Source organism: Tachypleus tridentatus, chromosome 9 (assembly GCF_004210375.1).
Source record: "Tachypleus tridentatus isolate NWPU-2018 chromosome 9, ASM421037v1, whole genome shotgun sequence".
In the NCBI taxonomy this organism is placed as follows: Eukaryota; Metazoa; Arthropoda; class Merostomata; order Xiphosura; family Limulidae; genus Tachypleus; species Tachypleus tridentatus.
In genome coordinates this window covers 64,168,994-64,194,049 of record NC_134833.1, presented here as the reverse complement: position 1 = coordinate 64,194,049, position 25,056 = coordinate 64,168,994, and the positions used below count along the sequence as shown (strand labels likewise).

General features: G+C 31.0%; 1 protein-coding gene across 6 annotated transcripts in view; it reads right to left on the bottom strand.

Annotated features, from left to right (window-relative positions):
- Positions 1-10,533: 10,533 nt before the first annotated feature.
- Positions 10,534-25,056, bottom strand: part of LOC143225318 (phosphatidylserine synthase 2-like) — a 48,042-nt gene continuing 33,519 nt past the window's right edge. For 5 of the 6 annotated variants that reach the window (XM_076454469.1, XM_076454467.1, XM_076454471.1 and 2 more), the window contains 3 exons: positions 24,285-24,430; positions 21,901-22,209; positions 10,534-19,744 (listed from right to left, as the gene is read on the bottom strand). In XM_076454469.1, coding sequence (XP_076310584.1) covers positions 19,708-19,744; positions 21,901-22,209; positions 24,285-24,430 — 492 coding nt within the window. In that variant the 3' untranslated portion in view covers positions 10,534-19,707. The remainder of the gene's footprint in view (positions 19,745-21,900; positions 22,210-24,284; positions 24,431-25,056) is intronic. The other variant, XM_076454470.1, reaches the window with a different exon arrangement.

Below are 25,056 nucleotides of genomic sequence, written 5' to 3'. Positions count from 1 at the left end.
GTTTTTTTTATTGTAACAAACTATCGAAACCATACCTAATCAGACATATATATGCAAAAACGGCTCGTTTGGGTTGAGAAAATATTTTACATAGAAGAGCAAACAATGTTTCGACCTTCTTGGTCATCGTCAGGTTCACAAAGAAAGAGGTAACTGACCGGAAGCTGACCACATGTTTGGAAGGGGTTGTGTAACTGAGTGTCGGAATGTAGAGGGCAGTGTTAGGTGTTTGAATGTACAATTTTATTTATTTTATTATATTAATATAGGTATAAAGGCGTTCCTTTATATTGGTTTATTTTGGGTTTAAGTTGTTGTATAAGTAAGGCTTCTTTAATTTTGCGTTTGTTTATGTTTGTTTCTTTATTTAGTATTTGAGTGTTTTCTATGGTTATGTTGTGTTTATTTGACTTGCAGTGTTCGAAAACGTGTGAAGGTGACTTTTTATGTTCTTTGAATTCACCATGATAAAGACAAACTTCATGTTCAACAACCACAACTATATACAAACAAATGGCCTAAGCATGGGCAACCCAGAATCACCAGTTCTAGCCAATATTTTTGACACAAGTTGAAACACAAGCAATTAACACAGCATTACATCCACCACTATACTGGTACAGATATGTAGATGACACGGTTGCAGGATTCAAATCTATAGAACACATACTTAATTTTTTCAGTCACATTAACTCTATACATCCTGACATTAACTTCACATGTGAACAGGAAAAAAGCAATCAAATATCATTTCTTAACCTCAAAATTACAAGAACCGACACACAATTCAAACTGGAAATCCACTGAAAAATCACCCATACTAGACTATACATTCCTTGGGACTCAGCACATGAAACAAAACAAAAACTCAACATACTAAGAAACCAAATAAACACAGCCATAAAACTATGCTCACCAGATAAAATTAACAATGAATTAGACAAAATAAAACAATACTTCATCAACATCAATAAGTTTCCTCCACAAACCGTAGAAAACATTATACGCACACACCTAGATAGAAAGCAAAATCAACCAACAAAAGTAAATATATCTCACGAATCAAAAAATCACGAAACCATATACTGCTGCATACCATACATTCCTGACATCAGCAGACAAATAACCAACATTTGGCAAAAACTAGTAACAAAATATGACATTCCAGTTAATACCAAATTTATTCAAAAACCAGGCACAAAATTGAGGTCTATACTATGTAAAAACTACACTGACAAACACCACATCAACATTATTTATAAAATACAATGTGATAACTGCCACGAGAAACAAATAGAAAAATGGAAACCAGATTCAAAGAACATAAAAAGTCACCTTCACACTTTTTCGAACACTGCAAGTCAAATAAACACAACATAACCATAGAAAACACTCGAATACTAAATAAAGAAACAAACATAAACAAACACAAAATTAAAGAAGCCTTATTTATACAACAACTTAAACCCAAAATAAATCAATATAAAGGAACGCCTTTATATCTATATTAATATAATAAAATAAATAAAATTGTATATTCAAACATCTAACACCGCCCTCTACACCACCACTGACACTCAGTTACACAACCCCTTCCAAACATGTGGTCAGCTTCCGGTCAGTTACCTCTTTCTTTGTGAACCTGACGATGACCGAAGAAGGTCAAAACGTTGTTCGCTCTTTTATGTAAAATATTTTCTCAACCCAAACGAGCCGTTTTTGCATATATATTTCCCTACAAGTGGGTTTTCTCGACATCACTGACCTAATCAGACAGTTGTGTTGGTGACACCCCTCATCTGATGGTGAGAAAAGAAATGTTGATTTCCCCATTCTGTACTGAAGATATCTTACCTGTTTTAAAATACCATCTTATCAATATTTAGGTCTAGTGTACATGTTTTGACATTAAAAACGTAATATCTCATCTTTGAGTATTAAAGTCACCTTACATTTAGGTCATTATGGTAGTTATTTTTCTTTAATCTCTAACTCTGTTCATTATCTCCATATTGTATAAATTTTTCAAATAGTCCAGTATTATTTTGCTCCAATAATTAATGCATAATATCTTAAATTTGTCTAGTATATTTACCTATAAATAATCCTTTCTAATATATGCAACCAAACAAGTTATTGGTATTTTGTGTAAAACCAATAATAGGGTGATCAAATGCTAAAATTTACAGAAATGTCTCTTTGTCACCTTTAGATATCAAGGTAGTAATTAATGCCAGTTCTCAAAATTAGGTATTTTCAAAACCAAAAATATGATTATGAATGAGAGGTTCAAACTATTTAAAAAAAATCTTTGAAATGCAAATGGTAAAACTGTCAACTCCTGGTTCTTATTGTTTTTCATGTTTCACAGTTTTATCATAATTACATTTCTTCAAACTTTGTTTTGTCAAGTAATATTTTATAATTATATTTACACAATTTGTGTAAATGGTTATATCTTAAAATTCCATCTTTACTGGCACATTGGATGAGTGTTGCCTAGTGATGGTTTGTGGTTCATGTCTTACTTTTGCTCCCTCCCCATCTCCCAGTGGTATATGTGTTCCTTACATTGTTAGAAACTGGGTTTCAATAACTTTAGTGGGCAGAGCACAGATAGCCAGTTGTGTTTAACTTTGTGCTTAACTTCAAACAAACAAATAACAAGTGAAACCATTATTGTCAAAAAAAAAAAAGTTTGTAATATGCTGGGTTTGAGGATACATTCTATTAGTTGACAGTCAAAAACCACTTTTCGTTAAAATAGTGGGGGTGGTACTGACTTCTAGTCTGTCGCTTCAAAATTTGCATGCAATTCAAGAAATAACTTATCTACATATAGGTTTTCATGATAAAAGTTTTGAATTATAAAAATATAATTTATATTTGCCATTTTTTACATTATTTCCATAAAATTTACTTTAGTTTTGATTGAAATAGTTGAGAAGTAATTTATACTACGTATTTTTGATTCTTAATGTTTTTAACTTATGCTCTTTACACTGTTATAATCAACAGAGGTCTGTCCTCTCTGAGCTTTATAAGCAACAAAATAATGGATTTTCCTTCTTATTTAGTAATGCTCATTTTTTTGTATTTCTTTGAATATAATTAACACCTTCAAGAAAATATCATTTTATATTTAATCTGAATTCAAAATAGGTAAATAACTTTTCTCAGTACAAAAATAAAAACTTCAGCCCTCTTCTCAGTTAGGCTTACATACTTACCATGTTATGTCATAGGTAATAATAGGTTTTAATTAATCACTTGATTAATTTGTAAATGGATAATAGAATGATCAAAGTGATAAAATACAGTTGTGTCATTAGATTTAACTGTTTTAGTTAATGAGATGCTAAGAATTATTTTTTAAGAAACCATATGATTTCCATATTTTTTATCATTAGGGTGAAAACTTTTCATGTGTTTATTAAATAATAGTATTCCACTTCTCAATTTTTAGGATTAGTTTTAGTGGTATAAACGTTGCTGTCAAATCTGAATCAGTTACTTTATTCCACTGAACATAACACATTAGTTGTATATTATCAAAATTTTTAATGTGTTCCTTTGTTTGGGAATATAAAGAAACTGAAATTATATGTTCAAAGTAAACATTAAGAACCAGGGCAGGATGGTTTCCGTCAGTATCTCATGGAAAAAATATAGCTGCTTCTCTTGTAGAAATATTTAAAGAACTGAAAAATAAACTTCTCATCCTGGTCAAAATGTGAAATTGTAAACAAAGAATTGAGTCTTTTTTTCACCCATAGATATTTAATATATGTACCCCCATTTTTTTTATTTTTTTTTGCTATCTCAGCCCTTGCCCCCTAGTGGCACAGTGATATATCTGTGGATTATATGTGCTAGAAACCAGGTTTCAATACCCGTGGTTGGCAGAGCACAGATAGTCCTTTGTGTAGCTTTGTGCATAATAACTAACTTTCAGCCCTCCATTATTTATGAAACAATTGTAAACATGGCCATATTTATACTTATTTGATGTAAATTGTTAACAGCTGAAAGCAAAAAAATTATATTAAAAAAACAAATTCAGACAGAAGCATAAAAATCACTTAAAAATAAACATTTTGATTTCCTATGTATTTAACATACTCTGTGTCTAAGCCTTTTTAACTGTTTATTTAATAATCATTTTGTTGTTCACAGTTAAAATTTGGTTTTTCAAAGTCTCAACATTACACTTCATGTCACATTTAGTGGGATTTTTTTGTTTACAATCCACTTTTGATTACCTTTCCACTTCATTTTTATGGTTCTACCATCACACTTTCGTGATATTTTTATTTCTCAAGAATAAATTCACCATAAATTTCTACCCCTTCAGTAAATGACATGATTTCTATTGGCAGTGTTTGGTTTTCATTTTAAATTTTCATTGCTGTAGTCAGTGGACATCTATGAAATGAATTTCATGTATATCTGCCAGTAACTTCGCAAAGCAATCATTTACAAAAATATTTCTACCATTTTCTCTAAATTATCCACACTTTTATAAGTAATCTATTAAAAGCATTATGTTATACTGATGACTGTACATTTCAAATGTTTCCATTCCAAAATTTAAAGATTTTTCAAAATTTGTAACTTAATTTAATTTTCTTAACACTTTCATCTTTTTTTATGTTATACATAACTAGTATCACGTTATTCATTTTTTGAATTTTTTATTAATTTAAATATTTGAATTTGAGTAACAGCTGCCTTGTCCTTATATTTTGCTCGAACAACCAACAGTGTAAACTTAATTCTAATAGCTGTTTCTCTGAGCTTTATCTGATTGGATATTTAATGATTTTTTTCTTCTTCCAAATACCATTGCATGCATTTAAGGCATTTTCACCCTTAGATGGCAGCCATCATCAACTGATGTTGCTACCCACAATATTCCCACTGTTTAAGGGTTAAGAGAATCCTAGCAAAATTTGTCCAAAAACAGCTAACCACCTTGGTGTCTTTCATGTCTGCTATCTTAACCAGGAGTGTACCTGTAGTGTATATGCTTTCATGTCTTCAGTTGCAGTGTTTACTTATATAAATAACTTTTTTGGTGTGTAGAGCCCATAAGCTGAAATTTCATGGCAGGCCATCTAACTTTTCTTGAGAAATATCTTTATTAGTGCAGTTGTTTTTGCAACTCCATGTAAAAAAAAAAAATATACAAGAAAAAGTGTGTTACATTAGATGAGAGTGTAAACACAATTACATTTTAAAACAATTGTGTTAAAAAGCATGCTCTGTATAAATTTATTAGTTATTTTTACTCTCATGTTCATGTTGATAAGTTTAGGGTTTTACCAAATTGTTACTGTCAAGCTTTTGTTACAATTCCAGTTTTGCTGTAATATTTGGACACCAAAAACAAAGTCATAAGAAGTTCTTACCAAAGTGATAAAATTGTTCATTATTATACATAGAACAAATTGACTCTTAATGTATTTAGGTCAGATTTTAACCAATATGTTTAATTTGATTATATTTTAGTGTTTCAATGCATATATAAATGAAAATTGATTTTGCTGGACTAATTTAGGAATTTTTTATTGAGGCTATATTAGTAGAAACTGAGTTTTGAATGAATGTATGCCCCAATAAACATCTTAAGTGAAACAATTATGTTTTCCTTATTACATGATAGAGAAACTTTTCTATCTGTAATTAACTGATTAGAGAATAGTGTTTAAAATTTGAACAGTGTTGATCCTGTTTTCTAAAATTTGAGCTAATTTTATCATAGAATCTTAAAGCTTGAGTTAGGAAATTGTAGGATCAGAGGAAATCTGTAACATTCTCTTTTAATGAATGAAATTTGATAGGGAACTCAAAAGAAATTCAAAGATTTTAAAATATTTTTCACTGATCAATTAACTTTTACTTTTTGGGTTACTACTTTTTGGGTTACAGGTCAATAATCTGTCTTTAAGCTATTATTCTAAATTTTCATTCCAGGTTTTGCATGTTTCACTTTTTCAACATGTATATTTTTTTGTTTTGTTTCTTAACGGAAACTATTTGGGTCTTAAAATAGATAAATTTTTGTTTTGTGCTCGAAACATATATGGACACGGTGGTTCTCTATCTTTTTTTGATAAACATGAAATCATTTTTATATTTTTATTTAGTAATTAATGTGATGCTGGCTTGTAATTTCTAAATATGAATTTGTATTTATAATAATTGAATATTGTATATTTTATATTTCAATGTAATCAAAATTATTGATCTTGTAAAGGCCAAAGGTCATAATTTAACAACACTGTTCTGTCAAAAATGTTGCACTTGCTACCTTGATTCAGCAATGTATGTAATTAATATAGTGGCTTGTAAGATAAGTGATTGACAGAATATTTAAAAGCAATGAATTATAGAAATTAAGCAGATAAAAACTTAAATGTAAATTTTTATAAAAACACTATTATCTATATAGTTTGTTTACAGTTGTGTGCTATATAAATGTAGTGACTTTTGTTGTTGATAATTGTAATGCAATAAATTAATGTTATTAAAGGTGGGTTAAAAACAACAGACACTTGTATTGTGTTGGAAATAATGTTAGCTGGAACATCTTTCGTAAATGATCGTCCTTTGTAGGGAAATTTCACATAATCAGTTTTGAAATTATTACTCTTAGTAATTTTTGAAATTTACTCAAGACAATTTCACTGATAATGTTAATTTACAAGTAATATTGCTCTAATTCTTTCATGAATACAATAAATAGTATTATTAATATAGCCAGTATACTTAAACTAATGACACGCACACACATTATGTTTTTGAAAAACGTACATCAATTACATATTTTCACTTAAGCTAAAACCTATGATAAAAATTAAAAAAAACAACAACAAAGACCTTCAGTAATTTTGTCAAAAAAAACAATTTTTAAATGCAGAATTTAATGGGTATTTTGATGAATCAGGAAATAACAGTAAGAATGTTGTAGGAGAAACTTGTGTATTTGGAAAGACCATGTCAAAATGCTTCACATGAAAGAACATAAAATTATGACTGCAAATGTTTTTATGAAAAACATCACAATATTTAGTATTACATTATGCAGGTTCCACTTAGTCCTGAAATGTAATCATAAACAAAATGCTTGCCTATTAAAAAAAAAAAAATCAAGTATATAATTTTTCATTTCATGTTACCTTAGAAAACCAACTTTGTAACTCAGTGTTTTCCAAAGTGTGGGGCATGCTTCCTTAAGGGGCACATGTATCTAGTGGAGAGTACAAGCAATTGGGGTAGAGTCCAGTAGTGCAATAAAGGAAAACTGAACACTAATATGTTTATTATTAATACAAATAACAAGTAATTACAACAACGCAGCATTTTAATGGTAATCGAGTATTATACCTAGTCATTTAAATTGCTCTTTCACTCATTTAAAAAAAAAAAAGAGGAGGGGATGCATGCAGGAAAACGTGTGTTAAAAAGGAGGATAGCGGATGACAAACGATTAGGATAACACCTGTTGTAACTGATGTTTCAAAACTAAGTTGGTTTTGATTGAGCATGGGTTAAGGTTTCATGGTTATTTTTAAGAATAAAAAATTGAAATTGTTCAAGAGCCAAGATCACATCTCCTGAGACTGGTGAGATTTGATGTAGCTATACATAGCTTGTAGTGTTGTGATATTCTAGATGGCTGCATGGATAAATATTTACAAGAAAGGATTATATATTTTATGGTATAAAAAAACACCATGTTGTACCATGCATTATATTTGGCACTGGTTTAAGGTAATGTTGTTGGTGAGCCCAAGACCCTGATGTGAATCCAATCAAGTTGATCTTGATTGTTTCAGAAATTAAAGAAGAGACCCAAACCTCTCAAAACAATTATATCCTTACATTAGATGTTTATTCATTCTACACTAGCAGTTGATGGAAAGTATTAGCAACAAAGTCAAGGGAGTGATTGAAAATGGACTCCAGTGGTAAAACATAGGCCCTCTTTTTCAAATCAGTGCATGTTACAATATTTCTGGTAATATAGTGTGTACTTGTGTAAACATTATTTAGATAGTTCACTTTTTCTGCTGTGGTTATAGAAATTTGATATTTATAATTACATTAATGTTTTAGTTGATCTACATATAAATGAAATGTTTATTGGTAATTAGTATATTGTATTGCATTATAACTGATAATAATTTCAATCAAATCTTTCTTTACTTTGGTCCTCTATCAGATTCCAAGTAGGATTGTGTACTAGCAATTAAACTGCACACTTTCTGATTTTTTGTATGCTGTTTCCTATATCACTCTCACACAAATACACTCCATACTTTGGGCACATTATAAAACTATTGATAAAATTCCATATTGGATTTTAGTAGCCAAAGATATGGTAGCATGTGTTGTTGACTACCTAGTCTACCAGTTCAAAATTAGGGATGTTTAATGGAAATAAGCCTTATGCAGCTATCACTAGATAGCAGGTTTGTTCAGGTCAGCTGGGTTGTTTTACAACACAAAGGTATATTTATATCAGTAAGTTAAGAGAAATCATCTGATGTTCAGTGACTTGTTTGATATTGTGTTGCATTAAGACTGATAATTTTAATAACATTTTTATTTATTTTTCCCTACAAAACTTAGATATTTTTTTTTTTTAAGTGAAAAGAGACTTCAGGACCAAGACTTGAACTTGGGATCTTTTTCTGACAAGGCTAGTCTGTAACTACCAAGCTCACCAATGACTACGTTTCTTAATTGAAGTCTCGGTCCTGTAGTCCCTTTCCAGTTACGGACTTATTTGCTTAAAAAATATCTAATATTAATTGTTCTGTAGTAGTTTATAGTTAGAACAGTGTATTGCACATCTCTGCTAGTGAGACGTTTCACTTGATTCCAGAGTAATCATTTTGGCTGGGCTTGTGGTCATGAAACTCCAGTTTCAAGTGTTAACTAAATCAACTATTAATCTTTAACTACACTAACTTATCATAATATATATTACCAAGTTCTATCCTACAATTATAATAATAATAATAAAAGATAGTATTATACCATTGGGAGTAAGGTAGACTGAACTGGCTGATCAGAGGTAAAAGAACGCATGATAAACAGTGCTAAAAAGTGACACAAGGGCACCAGAGTAAGAAAATATCTTAAAGTGATATTGCAGAGATTAAGCATAATTTTTCTAGACTTAATAAATATACTTAATTTACCCCAAGAAAAATTTTCTACCACTGGTAGGCTGTATATACTAGTTTAACACGTTTATTAAGAGACCCATAATTAATCTCATAATACAGTCCATTTATAGATTGCTAACTTGCAATTCTTAAACTGCAGGCCACCATGTGTTTATTCTACTACCACAGTGGAGAGTGGTAACACACAAGACTCCCTCTGTAACACCACATTTGGATGTTTTTCAACTTCCTGACCTGTCCACACACATGCAGTCCACTGATCAACATTGGATGATTGTATTGTAGATCTGCAGCATGCCTGTTCTTCAGAGAAAGATCTGGCATGGCCATATGATTAGAGTGTTTGACTTGTAATCTGAGGGTCGTGGGTTTGAATCTACATAATACCAAACATGCTCACCCTTTCAGCTGTGGGGGCATTATAATGTAACAATCAATCCTACTATTTGTGGGTAAAAGATTAGCCCAAGAGTTAGCAGTGGATGGTGATAACTACCTGCTTTCCTTCTTGTCTTACACTTTTAAGGATGTCTAGTACAGATAGCCCTCATGTAGCTTTGCATGAAATTCAAAAACAAACAAATCTACAGAAAAAGTATCCTGACTTTATCTGTGACAAATTTGTTACTAAGATTATGATAACCTAAGAGACAAATAACATTTATTATGTGAGTTAAAACTAATGAAAACTTTCTTATTGTGAATAGTAATATGCTAAGTGTGAGTTAAATGGCACATATGTAAGATCAAGTTTATCACCCAAGTAATGTCCTTATTTGGAGTGCCAGGTGTTACTTTAAGGTCATGTCAGGTACTGGTTATACTAATATCCAAAACATAATCTTCTATCTGAGCATTATGTTCAGTAAATACCATTTATTTCTATGTCAATTACTGATGAAACTCATAATCTTTCTGGCTGCAAAGAAGCTATTGCATCTCCACAGGTTTGTGACCAAACTTGGCCTTCATTAGTCTGTTGCAGCCACGGTGTGGTTGTTACTGACCCCTTTGCCATCTTTTTCATATCAACCTACATTAGGTATGTTTCCACCAATTCTGCAGTACTTTAGGGTAAGGATGATTCCTTATGCAGGTAAGAGCTCTGGTCCTTATGTTGTAAGCATTTGATGTAAAGTTTCTACTGCTTCTGATATTGATGGGAGAGGTTGATCCTTAGAGCAACTACTCTCAGATCACAACCTTTCTCTCCTCAATACTTATTCATATACTTATTTTCATGCAACTGCCAGTTGTTGACTGCTGTTGAACTTTCTATCAGTTCCCCTTCACTTTTTCTGGAGGTTCTACAGGGCAATGATTAATCTTTCAGTTTTCTTTCTTTTTTGGAAGAAATATAGACAATTAGAGAATTTTTATTCAATTTTGGGTTGAAATATACATCCCTTTGCATGTTTAAAAAAACAACAAAAACCAATTGTTTTCATTAAATACTCCAAAGCTTTGCTACTGGTTTTTTTTTTAAATCTTGTGAAAAATTTTTCATATCATTTGATAGACAGTGCAGAGACATATACATGGAAGAAAGATGAACATCATATGATATTTGCTTTTCAAAGTACAACTTTTTTTTCCCATTAGAATTCTCAAAATTTAACCTGTGCTTTGTTTTGCATATTCAGAGTAGCTTTAATTTTACTTTAGTTCTGAAATAACCAACAAAGAATAAAAGTGCTTCCAGAAGTAAAAAAATGTCACGATTCCCAAACCGAGAATTAAAAGGTTTTGCTTTCAAATCAATTAAGTTTGTTTATATTGTTGATAATAGAAAATTCCTTTTTATACCCTGGAATTGATAAAACAGTTCTTACTATACTCAGTGTTTCAGTCTGCCTGTTTTTCTAACATACATCAGTAACTGGATATTTCACATCTATACTAATAATGTTTTAAGAAATTATATGAAAAATTATTTTCAGTGTAATTAAACTAGAAAGATACACATGATGTACTATTTTTATCAAAACTCTAAAGACTTGCACCTTGCCTTTTTTTTGGAAGCTTTTAATTTTGCTTTACTTTTGAAGAAAAGAAAAATGGTGGACAGCTCTGGAAAACAAGAATTTTCTATCACATTTTCCAAACCTAGATGTTCATAAAAGCACCTATAATAAGTGTTTTTAATTCTGATGATACAATATTATTTTTTAAGCTTTGACAGCAATATAATATTTTTCATTAAAATCCAATTTTTCAGTCTTTCTTTCTCAGACAAACAATTGTAAATTCTATATTAAAATATGCACTTTTAACATGTTATAAAAAGTTATTTTTTCATCAAGGATACATATATTATATCCTTGTAATTTTTGATACCTTCTTTTGTAAAACTGACAAGAATTATGTGATAATGAACTTAGGTCAGGTGTAGCATTGCCTTGGTACAATATCCTACAATTAAGTAACCTCATTTAAAGGTCATTTTATGATGCCATTTTATAACTTAAGGAAGACCAATCATCTAATTTTGTCTTTATTATAAGTGGACATAAAAGTTTTTAATGTTACCTTTACTGTTTTATGCCTTGTAAGACATAACGTTGTGGAAGAAGCACATTAATTTTGGAAAGGCAATTCTAAGATAAAATTATTTTGACTCGGCAACCAACAACTTGATGCATCCTTGACTTTTTTTCAAGCTACTGAGTAAATGCAGTCAAATACATCATATTATTCACAGTATATTGACAATATTAGTTAAATTGAATGTTTTATTCTATTGAAAATACTTGTAATTGATAAGAACTGAGTTAATGATCTGTACAAGAGGTCGTTTTGAGTAGACCCTAAGGTAACCTCTTACCTTAAACCATCACTTTTGTCTTGGAAGATGCATGGGGTTTTTCAAGAAAAAAAAGTGTCTTACAAGGTGTAAAATACAGTACTTTTGTAAGTACTGTTGAATCAGTTTTAAGTGCATTAATCAAGTGAGTAGTGTAATTCTTAAAACTAAACTGAAAACTTAAATACTAACTTACATGGAAAAAGTTACTAATCCTGTTCAGTGTTGATACACAAATTTAAGAATACAACTGTCAAAGATGGCAGTCAATATACTACTGAAGGCATAATAGCTTGAATAATTTTTAACCACAACAGTAAGAGATACATTAGTTAGGGAAGGAGCCAATCATATAAACTTTCCATGAACATATTCTTACAAAACAGTGATAAGCTGGGAATGCAACTGTGTATCATGTCAGCATATACAATAACCAAGGCATATTAAGAATATACATCAAAGATCTAAGTGTACAGTATACTAACAATGACTCATTCTAAACATTTAAGTATTCTGCATGCTTGCTTGTGTCATAATTATCTTGTAGAAGCATAACATTATGTATTTTATAGATGCTTATTATTTAATTTTATAAACATCCGAGTTTTATCTGGATTTTGTATGATAATGATTCATTTTCATCCACTTAGATAACTCCCTTTAAATACTTTACGTTCTTGATAACATTTTCTCTTTCATGTTATTTCTCGTATGCTAAATAAACACAACTGTTTCCATTTAACAAATTTTAACATTTGTGCTGTACTTATTTTTAAAAGCAACTGTTTATTGCAAGTTTAAATCACTTGTTGTGAATCAGTGCTTGTATTATTGAAAAACTGGAACCCTCTAAGTTTTCTCATTGTTTCAATTAATTATTATTGCATCATAATATTTCATAATGTAGAATGTTCTAAGCATCTGCCAGGCTACAAATATGTGTACAAAATGTAGTTTGAGTGATTGTGAGCTTAGCCATGATGAACATCTAGTGGCAATTTCTAAAGTGGAATTATCACAGACACTATTGGTATAACACAGTGTAGAAGTAATAACTTGCTCATCAATTGTATTCTAAAGTAACTGAAGCAGCTTGTGTGGACTTTAATGGGAAAAGAAAGGAAAAATATTTAAGTTCTGATTATAGTTGAGGTAACTCAGAGTTACAGTGGTGATTTTAAGATAATTTTATCACAAGCAGTATTTTAACAACAGAACATGAAGAACAGTTCATCCTAGTAAAGTATGTTCTAAAGTAACTGAAACAGCCTGTGTGGGCTCTGACAAATATTTAAAGATCTAAATATAACTGATAATCAACAGTTGTAAGAAACACTTGTATATACGTAGCTTCTTTTAATATATTATTTTAAAACAAATGGATTGTGTGATGTGTGTGTATTGGTGAAATTTATCATGAGCAAATTAGAGAAGTCTGTTGTAAATCCATGAGGTTTTAAATGTGTACAAGAATACTTTTTTAATTATGCAGATTACTACAACATATCATCATTATCATATTAATGTAGAATGTTGTAAGCCTCTGCCAGGCTATAAATATATGAACAACACAGAGTGAGTTGTATCATTTATTTATGGATATACCTTTCATGAAAGCCACTGATAACAGGGTGCAAATCCCAGTTCTCATACACCTACAAATACATGCCAAAAAACTGTTTTTATTCTACATCTCATACACATTTTAGAATTAAGATCAAAACTAACTTGGGCATTTGTAGCTACATATTATACACTGAAAAATATCCATCACTTGGTTTACATAAACAAGACCCTCAGAAATAGATTATTCTGGTCCCCATGAAAGTAAATCTTTATTTCAATTGTACGTTAAATGGCATCAAAACAATTTGAAATCCTTAAAAGATAAATTGTAATACCCCTACCAGCTGTCCTGAGATACACTGATAAACATCAATTTAGAGATCTATTTAGTGCTGCTGAATAACCTTATCACCCCTAGTCATTACTGTTTTCACATTTATTTTGAATTACATTTTGTATACTATCACTAACATTCAACTATTGCAACAATGTGAGATCTATCAGAGTAATGACAATTTTACTAAGTCTGTTATTAATTTACCTACAATAACAGAACAGATCCTGCCTTTGTGTGTGTGCTACTTGTATGGAAAAATTTTTTGTCAATGTATGATAATCAAAACAGTGTTTTACTCAAATGGAAGGAGATAACACATACATATCTTAAACTTCAGTCAGAAAACATAAGCACAGTCAATTTTAGCCTTTTTTTCCCCTCAAAATGTTGAAAACACTGTTTTAAGCTTCATGACGTACAATACTTTATAATTAGAAGTCTGTGGAGTCGTTGAATATTTGTTTTAATTAAAAAGGAAAAGAACAAGAAAGCTGCCTGGTAATGAGATCTGTAAGTGTTGCAGAAAGAGGTATATTAAGCATTCAAACAGACCAAAATATGACAAAGCAATAGCTGTAAAATAATTACTAAGAATACTGATGAGAAGACCAAGTGGATGTTCCATAGAATATGTAAACAGCATCACGTCTGCATAGGGTACAGAAGTCGCACCACAGTACGATCAGAGTATAAACTACTTGTAGAACAAATGACGGTCACTTGTAAAGTTATGGACAACTTCTAAGCTACTGGGTTAAGTATGTAACATTACAAAATTGAAAATAATAGTTTGAAACAGTGCTTGCACAATCCTCCTTAATGTAAGCCTGACTAGAAATATTCAACTTTAAGTTCCACAGCAGCATATAAATTCCTCTTTAAGTGTCTGAATAGAAATATTAAATCTTAATTTATATAACGTATAAATTAATCTTAAGTGTAAGCCTGATTAGAAATAGTGGACTGTAAGTTACATAGCAGCACATAAATTCCTCATGTATGTTAGCCTAATTAAAAATCTCATGCCTTAAGTTACAATAGCAATGTACATGCTGGTATGAACAGTTAGTTGCATTTAAAATCACACATATCTATATATATAACAGGCTAATGCCCATCTGTCCAGAAAACTTCCCATAGTTTGTCTATTTTAGAGGAAACATGACTATTTTTCAATACATAAGGGGAAGTTCCAAACAAAGTTTCATTACAGTTGGATTATTTATTTAAAAAACAACAAAAACTGTGTGTCCACATTTTTTTTAAAGAAATGATAACAGATTTATATCACACCAGAATAAAAATTAATAAATATACCCTTGCAGAAATAAACATAATAGGACCACATTTTATCACATTTATTTTAAATTGCTTCCTTAATGGATAAACAGTACTTTCCTTTTTAATAATGTACATTAATTTTGTACATGTACTATTATCAATGAAATTAATTTTTTAAATAAAACTACTAAAATTGTCATAAAGTGAGTTTAATGCAGAATTTTAAAGTGAGTCTTCCGAGTGGAAAATCATTGTGATATTTCTAAAGGAAAGTGATTATATGCTGGAGAACTGACACTTATCATATGATTTGTTCTGCGACTGTAGGAATTACAGGACAAGAGTTGGTTGCATATAAATTTGTAGTAACTCAATTTATTTAAGTTGCACTTTTTTAACTTCAGTACAAGTATAAAATGATCAAAAATCAAATGTGCCAACTGCTTAACTGATAACCAAACTAATCACAGAAAGAATCCAACAAGAAAAAATATCAGAATGCAAGTTACAGAAAGAAAAAGATTGGCTTGTTTACAAAAGTTATGAGGCAAGATCCAGTGAGAAGTTAGGAAAATGCCAGAGATACAAAAGTACATCAAATTATTTGCCAAGATGCAGTTAGAAGTAATTTTGTGACAGAAAAGTGTACTGTTCAGCTTGTTAAAATCCTTGCTGAACAGTTGCTCTTAAGGGAAGCATGTTTGCTAGCTTTAGGATATTAAGTATAGTGGTTTGACCATGCATACATTCAAAGGTGAAAATAAAAAGTATGTATGCCATAACACATTCTGGAACAACCACTTAATTAATCCAGTGTTTAAGATATATTTTCTACTTTCATCATACTCTGTACTGGTCTGCATGTTATCGTCTTGTAGAAATTAAATCAGTAATATCTTTATTTTGTCTATAGTTAAATATATCTTAGTGAAACCCAAGAAAAAAAGCTCTGAGATTCTATATACACATTCATGCTTCACTGAAATACTGTTTATCTGGGAAATTCTTTACAACCTAAACACACCTTCTAGAACTTTAAAACAATAACAAACAAAAAACTATGTAGAAGTATCTTCATAGGTATTCTGTATCAAAGTGAATGTAGAATCAGCTTTATATGTTCCCATGCAACTTCAATATACAACTGTATACAGGTGTGGAAAAACAAAATAGAAATGAATGTTTATCATAGCACACCTTAATTTATGTTTTTATATTCAGAAATAATGCTGTAGCAAACATATTTTGAGTAAATGATATATAAATCTATTTAATATTACTAATTACGCAAATTTCAATAAACTGAGAACCTCACAAACTATGAAGACATAAACCACATCTGATTCTCAATTACCATTAGTATATTTTGTTCTCACTGACAGGCTAACATATACTGTTATCAACATATTCAGTAGGTTAACTTTTTACTTATCACAAGTACAACACTGCAGTTTTCACAAAGTAAAACAGACTAATTAAACACAACACGGGCTCACATCAAATAATTTATGAAATCCACACAACAAACTATTATGTTTACTGAAAATCTTATTCTATACATCTATAAAAACACATCCCCAATGTCCACTTTAACATTTTAAAGTAGTCAGGGAGCTAAAATGAAAATCACATAGTACAAATAATATATACTATCCAGTAACTATCTGTTATCAGCAGGTAGACAAATGGCAAAAGTTCACTAAATACCTAACTAGTGGGAGATTAGATAATAGTACAAAAAGATAATTATTTTTCAGATATTATAAGAAAACCACATAAATATAAATATACATATAATCGAGAAACAACCCTGATTTACAGGAAATGTGTTATCCATGTTCACTCACACAATATAGGAAAACTGACTGATTACCAAAATATATGTTGGCCTAGGCACACTTAGCTATAATATTACAAATCGAAACGTATTTCGATATGCTCACATTCTGGTTATGGGGTTGCATGAACATGGGGCTAAATTTTTCTACTAGACCTATTACTATCGCAACTAAAGTACTAAAAAATTAAACCTCATAATGTGCCTTTTTTTTCAGTCCAGGCCTGAAATTACACCCTACATACCTGAATATATCTATGTATGACATGAAATATTTTGACTCTGTTGTATTTTGAAGACAGATATTATTGATCTAGTTCTTACTTCAGTTTTAGTAGTGTGTTTTTTGTATGATGTACTTATATGCATGATTTGAAGAATATGTGGGGTGAATGAAAGCTTTCCTAATGTTGTCTTTAACAAGAATTATGTGGAAACTATAGAAATGCAGAGAAATTGTTTGATAAGTTTTTCTTTAGAACTATAAAGAAAATAATGCTGTGAAATTTGATCTGTTGCATTTTAAAGGTTGTAAGCATTTGGTTTACTGTCCAGAAGATAGCATCTTTCAATTCCATTTGCTGTCTTAAAAAAAACAACAATATTCTAACAGAAAACAAGGTGACAATTTCATTATGAATACAACATTTAAACTAATGTTTAAAAATTTCACCTCAGAGTCTGAAATATTTGGATCTGTGATGTATGTAAAACACACTCACACAGAAATAAAACAAATATTAATGGATTATTTTTTGTATCCTGATATGTCTTACCTCAAGAGGTAAGATCTTTCATCACTATTCTTTATCACAAACTTCAAGTAATGTACTATGGATATTTTTTCTTATAAATCAGTGCAACATGTGACAGAAATTTTTGATATTTTTGCCAAGCATTTTGTTCAAGTTGTATACATACTGTAATTTTCCAAATATAATACATTCACACATATAACTAGACATTTGTAACCATTTGTTGACCAGAATGGTAGTCTACAAAATCACTAAAAGGAAGTTTGCCTTTATGATTGCTACATGGAGAGCAGTGGTTTGGACCCATACTTTGAAAGTTCCAGTAAAAACGATTTTTAGTTTTGAATAACAAATGAAATGTAGCGATAACTAGTTTTGTAGTTCCAAACATTTATAAGTATGCATGTACACAAATTTTTAAAAATTACTAAACTTAGTTTCTTGATCACTTTATTTCCAAAACTGTTTAGACATGGTGAAAATAAATGACATACCATCAAAATGCAATATTTCATGTGAATATATATTAATGTTCATACTGAAAGTAAGAAAAGATGTGTTGGACCAACTGCAAGAAGAAAAAACTTGTAAACTTCATACCATATATCATATGCAGCTTTTTAGCAAAAAAAATCCACATTATATTTTGAAAATTACAGTACTTGATCTGATTTCTGCTTTGTCTCTCTAAGCTCTTTGGCTTCACAAGAAACATTATCTAACAGTTTATGTCCCAGCCTGGTTGCTCTGTGTCAGAAAGGTTACAATGAGTAATAAGTAATCATTACAAGACTCAGATGAAAGATGACTTTCACATGCAAGCTCATAGCTTTTTCACATTTTTCTTTCATGAAGGTTTTTATTAACGTTACAACTTTAACTCTGTACTATTGTTTTCTAACTTTGCTCTCCCTTTTCTAAATGGTAGATTTTTTTAATGCTTAAAACTGTGGTTGAAACTGTTAAGTTTAACTGTTTTTTGACTTAAACTGACTGTTGCTAAAACAGTCTTTCTGTACATATTCACTTTGGTATGTGATCACTGTATCAATTTAGTTACAGACATAATGAGTATGTATTTTATTAAACTGAACTTTATTAGTTTATTCAAGAAGCTAAAAATGTTGTATGTGCTTTTTGTTATTTTCTTTTTCTATCTTACTAGTACCTACTCATCTCAGTTTCTTCACTTAACTTTAAATTCTCTTATGTAAACCTCACATACGCTTATCATGAATTCGGCTAACTGTCCTAGTCATAATGATGGGAGGTATGAAACATTTGAAACAAAAATGCTTTTTGTTCCTGGGAACAGTTATTACATTCCAAATTAGAAGTGGCATTAATTACAAAATCAGAAACTGTGAAAAACAGTTATACTGTGTTATTTGTTGATGTGAGTAAAAAACATAAAAGTAAATAAAAAACATAAAATAAATAAACAGGCTCAGTGATAAGCTTTTGGGTTTATTTCATTTTTTGTAGTAGTAATGTGAGTTCCATTGCAAGTTATTTATACAAATGATTTAAAAATGTAATTATACAATTTCATTTTAAGATTATGTGTTAAATCAGAATTCAGTGGGAAGAAGACATCTGTGTTGTTTAAAGAGCTGGAAGATAGTAATGTTTCATGTGATGCAAAGTTGATCTAAACACTTTAGAATATGCAATTCCTTAAAAAAAAAAAGGATTTCAGTTTTGTGTGATATATAACCAATAGTTTACACAATAAAATTCAATATTCAATGTGAGCATTGTCACTAAGAAACCACAAAATACAAGAAAAATACCTTTTCCTTAATATGTATATAAAATGTGAAAGAACACAATTTTAGAAGTCTGGCCACCAAATCAAAGTAACCACCATGCTTCTAACTGAGACAATGTGATACTCAGTACAAGATTTGAAAATTCATTTGCCAATATCATGAACTCTCTCTTCTACTGCTTACACAACATAAACTAAAAACAAAGAAAATACAACCTTGAGAAACGAAGTGGTAAAGAACACATTCTACCAACAATGTTTTAAAAGACATTCAGAACTTTAACCAGAAATATACATTTTAGAACATGAGAAAATTCTACACACAGTTGAAGAATGTTACATTCAGGTTAATTGCATACAAGGTTAAAATCTTCAAAACAGAAATTATTTAGTTAAACAAATGTTATATTACTTAATTTTGATGTACTCCTTACAAGCATTGATATGTAAGTAGTGTGGAGTATTAAAAAACAAAAGTAATAGAAAAAGCGTGTTGTGTTTGATGTTTGCTTTTGTTCAGGAAAATTTACAAGAATTACTAGTAACTTAAAGTAGTATTTCAGAGTGAAGTAGTTTTGTACAAGATTTTTTATACAGTCATCACATTTTGTGCTACTCATTGTATAAAAGTGTGCAAAACCTGTGCTTCAAAAGTGCCTTTACTTTCTGCAACAAAGTTCTTGTACCTTTCTATGTATTTTTCATCAGCATGCTCTCCCTAAACCAAAAATAACTATGTGGCAGAAATTAGATAAAAAACTGGAGTTTATCCAATTTTGGTAAAACTTGTATAGAATGTAACATACAATGAGATATGACAATTACAATTTACAGTTTCCACTGACCAACTTATGACTGGCCACATAATGAGCAAAAACTCCACAGTCAATGACAGTACTTGTATAACTGATAGGAGTCCAGGTGAACCTTCTTCTTTGTCAGTTATCAGATATATTTTTTCAGGCCAGAGAAAGACAAATCTTCAGAGGATAACTCCACTGACTGTGGCTTGAACTTTTCTACTCTTCATCATGCCATCATCAGTCAACATTTATTCCCTCAATTACCTGTACATGTACATCTGATGTGCAACCTGTGCTGCTGCTGTGGTTGTAACCATGATGGACTTTGTTGAGGTATATCCATATATCAAGCCCAAAGATAATGTGAAAGCATCCACAAGTAGGCTTGGTGCTGACAAGGATAACAGTGATAATGGAAATAGTAACCTTTTGCCACATCAGACAACCTCAAACATATAATGAAGAGAAGTAATTTGACTCAACAACTGTAAAAGAGAGAACCAATACGACTGTCATTGTTAAGGTGGTGCAGTCACTCTGAATGATCCATGGCTTTTCTACTGCTTGTAGCTGAAGTTCATTATCATCATATGGATTTCATGATTCAATATAGCAAGCAGATTCGGGACTATTCAACCGTGTATCCATCAAAATAACTAAAGAAAGTCTCTGTTAAATAAAACTTACTTATTATCAGATACACAGGGTAAATCTTTAGTTACAACATTTCACCAGGTTAACCACATACATGTATTACATAATAAACAAGTGTTAAGATGTAATTCTTGTTCCTTGCCCTGTCACACAAACACTACTTCACCTCTGGTTGAGGGACAGACCCGATGTTAAGCTCTTCATTATTAATACTAGTAATTACTGCAACTACCATGGAATTAACCTTGTATATGATACACTACATCCTAAAATAAGCTGAAAATATACTAATACTAATTAGTATTCTGTACAAATGCACATATATTAATGCAAACTGATAAGTTGCATATTACATCTGATGTTTACTTCATATTTCTGTTATAGTTATTTATGTTTGTAAAAAGGTATGGAAAACTGTCTGTGTATTTCTAAATGCTCTTACTTACCTAAATCAATTTTTTGATGATACTGTAGTTTAAAAAATGTAGTACATTAATGTAATGGAAAATATATGAAAATTTATACACAAAATAAGTTAGCTCTCTCCCTCTCTCTCTCTCTCTCTCTCTATATATATATATATATATAGCAAATTCATACAAATATATTTGATAAATGTAGCATTTAATAGTATTCCATGTGCCACACACTAACCAACTAAAATCTTAAAAATATGTTTGAGTTCTAAGTAAACGAATTTTTTAATTTTTCCAAGAGACATTTTTGAGGCAAGTAAAAATAATTGTTACATATTCTGTTAAGTTATAGCTCACACACACACACACACACACACACACACACACACACACAAAGAATAATCTTTTCTTGAAGAAAGTTACACGACTGACTAGTAGGGGGCTTTCTGAAAATTAAGTTGGTTCAAATCATCTTACTTTGATTTTTTTTGTAGAATTCCATTTTCTTCAGCTACTATTTGGTTGATGGGTTTTGACTCTTCAATACAGCCTTCACTAGAATTATAATTTCTGCAGAGAAACATGGGATTAATAGGGTGGGGTCGAAGAAAGAAGGTCCACACTGTCCATCCTACAAGTCCAATGATACCTAGTATCCAGAAGTACACAACGTAAGTTGGGAGAGGCTTAGTGATGGTATCCCAATCAAATTTGGCAATTACCAAAAACTCTGTGATGACAATGGCTAGCATGACCCAGGACTGCCGTCCAAATTTTTTACAGTTCCTGCAATACAGACATATCAGTTTCTATAATTACTTTGACTATTAAGGCTATTCTGTATTAAAAGAAAACAATGGTTTTAGTATATTCTATATAACAATTAAGATAGTATAAAAATAAACTACAATGAAATGTATGAATATAAAATACTTTAAGTTTCTTTGACATTGCCACAAATCATTAGGTTTATGGTAGAATATTCTAATTAACTTTCTATTCAGCTACAACAGTTTGTGATGTTTTAAGTATAGTCTTGATTTAAAAGTTATTTGCAAGCTGAATAATATAACAAAATAGGTGTAGTGGAAAAATTCAAAAGTGTACTTATTTTAAACTCTCATAACTGTATACAGTTACGACAGAAAGTGTTCGTACCCCTGTGTCATGAGTAGTTTTTTCCTCATAACTTGAAAAGTATCATGATTAGGATAATGAAAGTAGAGTATATTATAAATATTATACCAACACACATCTACATAATTTTTTTATGTAAATTGAACGAGAAATAAACTGTTTATAAACATATGACCAAACATAGGAGGGGCAGAAAGTGTTCGTGCATCTACTTTAATGGTCAGTTGTGTAGCCTTTCAGGTGAATTACTTGGCACAATCTCTCCTCATAGCCCTCCATGATCGTTTGACAGTACTCGACTGGTATTTTCTTCCATTCTTCTTTACAGAAGGCCTTCAACTCTTGCAAGATTTCGGATGACCCTGATGAATCCTGGTCTTCAACTCATGCCAAACGTTTTCAATTGGGTTGAGATTGGGTGACTACGATGGCCACTCCAGAATGGTTATATGGTTCCTTTGCAACCAGGATTGCGCATATTTCGATGTGTGCTTAGGGTCATTGTCATGCTGGAAGATCAAACAACGCCAAAGCCGCAAGTTCTGAGCATCATTCTTGATACAAGTGCCTAATATATCAACGTACTCTTTGTTTTTCATGATTCTGTTGACGCGGTGAAGGCTGCCTACACCAGAAGAGCTGAAGGAACCCCATAGCATGATTGAGCCATTTCCGTGTTTAACTGTAGGGACAGTGTTCTTTGGAAGATTTTGTTCCCCCTTCTTACGGAAAATATTGCGAACATCATTGTGGCCGAAAAGCTCGATTTTAGTCTCATCTGACCAAAGAATACTCTTCCAGTAGGTAAAGGGTTTATCTACATGTTTTCTTGCATACCTCAATCGTGCTTCTAAATGAACAGGCTTTAAATATGGAGTTCTACGAGGACGGCATGCTTTGAACCCATAAGAGCGTAACATGTTCGTAACTGTAGAGGTGCTTACTTCAACCCAGTTTTCTTTACCAGTTTCTGTTTGTCATTCCGAGTTAAATGAGGTTTCCTACTAGTGTCTCTGAGAACTTTCCTCTTGGTTCTCTCTGGAATTTTGGTGGGGCGTCCGGAGCGAAGGAGGTTAGCAGTTGATCGTGTAAGCTTAAACTTGGCAATTATGCTTTGAACAGTAGATTTTGGTACATTAATTTGTGTAGCAATACCGGAAAGAGACACACGAGACTTGTATTTTACAATAATTCGGTTTTTTAAATCACTGGACAGTTGTTTCCTGTTTGCCATGATTACCAAGCAGATAATGACGGAGACGGCGCTAAATTGACAGAAGTACATTTTTTGTTGGCTAGATTCCAATAATTATGAACCCGTGTCTAGTTCTGGAATGGTATAATGTAGTTTATTTGCCAAACTAAACAAAATTTTTTCAGGAATATCAGCTTTGTCACATGTTGTGAACTGTATGAACACTTTCTGCTCCTCCTATTTTTGGTTATTTGTCGTTTAATTTGAATAAAAATTTATGTAAATATGTGTTAGTATAATAATTACAATATACCATACATCTATAAGCCTAATCGCGATACTCTTTAAGTTATGAGCAAAAAACTACTCGGGACGCAGGGGTACAAAAGTCAGTGGTAATGAGTGTTGAGAAATTATAATCATATATTAGAGATAAGTCAATGGTAACAAGCAATGAGAAGTTCTGAATCCCAAGAAGAAATATAGTTTGAGCTAACACAACAGAAACTGTCATACTCAAGCCACTTACGGATCATCCAGGTATTGGAATGTCTCTCGAATGGCAACAGCTCCTGCCAGTACTATGAGAATTAAACGCAGTAGATTCAATACATGAGGTGGCTCGAGCCAAAGTACAAATTTCAAGTAAAAAGTATTCAATTCAGTTACTAGAAACTGAAAAAAAAAGGAAAAAATCGTTAGTAAAATCAAGACCTACATTGTTTAAAAGCAATGGATATTTCAAAAATTATTACAGTTGTTTTATTTATCATATAGAACCTCATAAAAATTTGCTTTCTGCTAACTTGTATATAATTATTGTGGACTGTTTGGATGCATTAAACATCTGAAATTGTTTAGATTTCAGCCAATTGAACTGGACTTTTTTATTTTTAATGTTGTGCAAAGTTACACAAGAGCTATCTGTCTCTAATTTAGTAGTGAAAGACATGAGAAGGAAACTATCATCACCACCCACTGCCAACTCTTAGGCCACTATTTTACCAAGTAACAGGATTGACCACCATATTGTAATGTCCTTAGAGCTGAGAGGGCTATTATGTTTGATGGGACAGGGATTTGAACTTGCAACCTTCAGATTGCAACAACTTGACCATGCTGTCCAAAGAAAGACTCAATTTTATAATAATATAGCTGCATATATTAATGAAAACATACATGCTACAAAGTTTCAACAATACACCAATATTTCATGTACAAAGATTTTTACTTTATCAAGAGAAGTTTATGTTTATAACAAGAAACTAAATATTTTCTTGTCATGTTAGTGCTCAAATAAC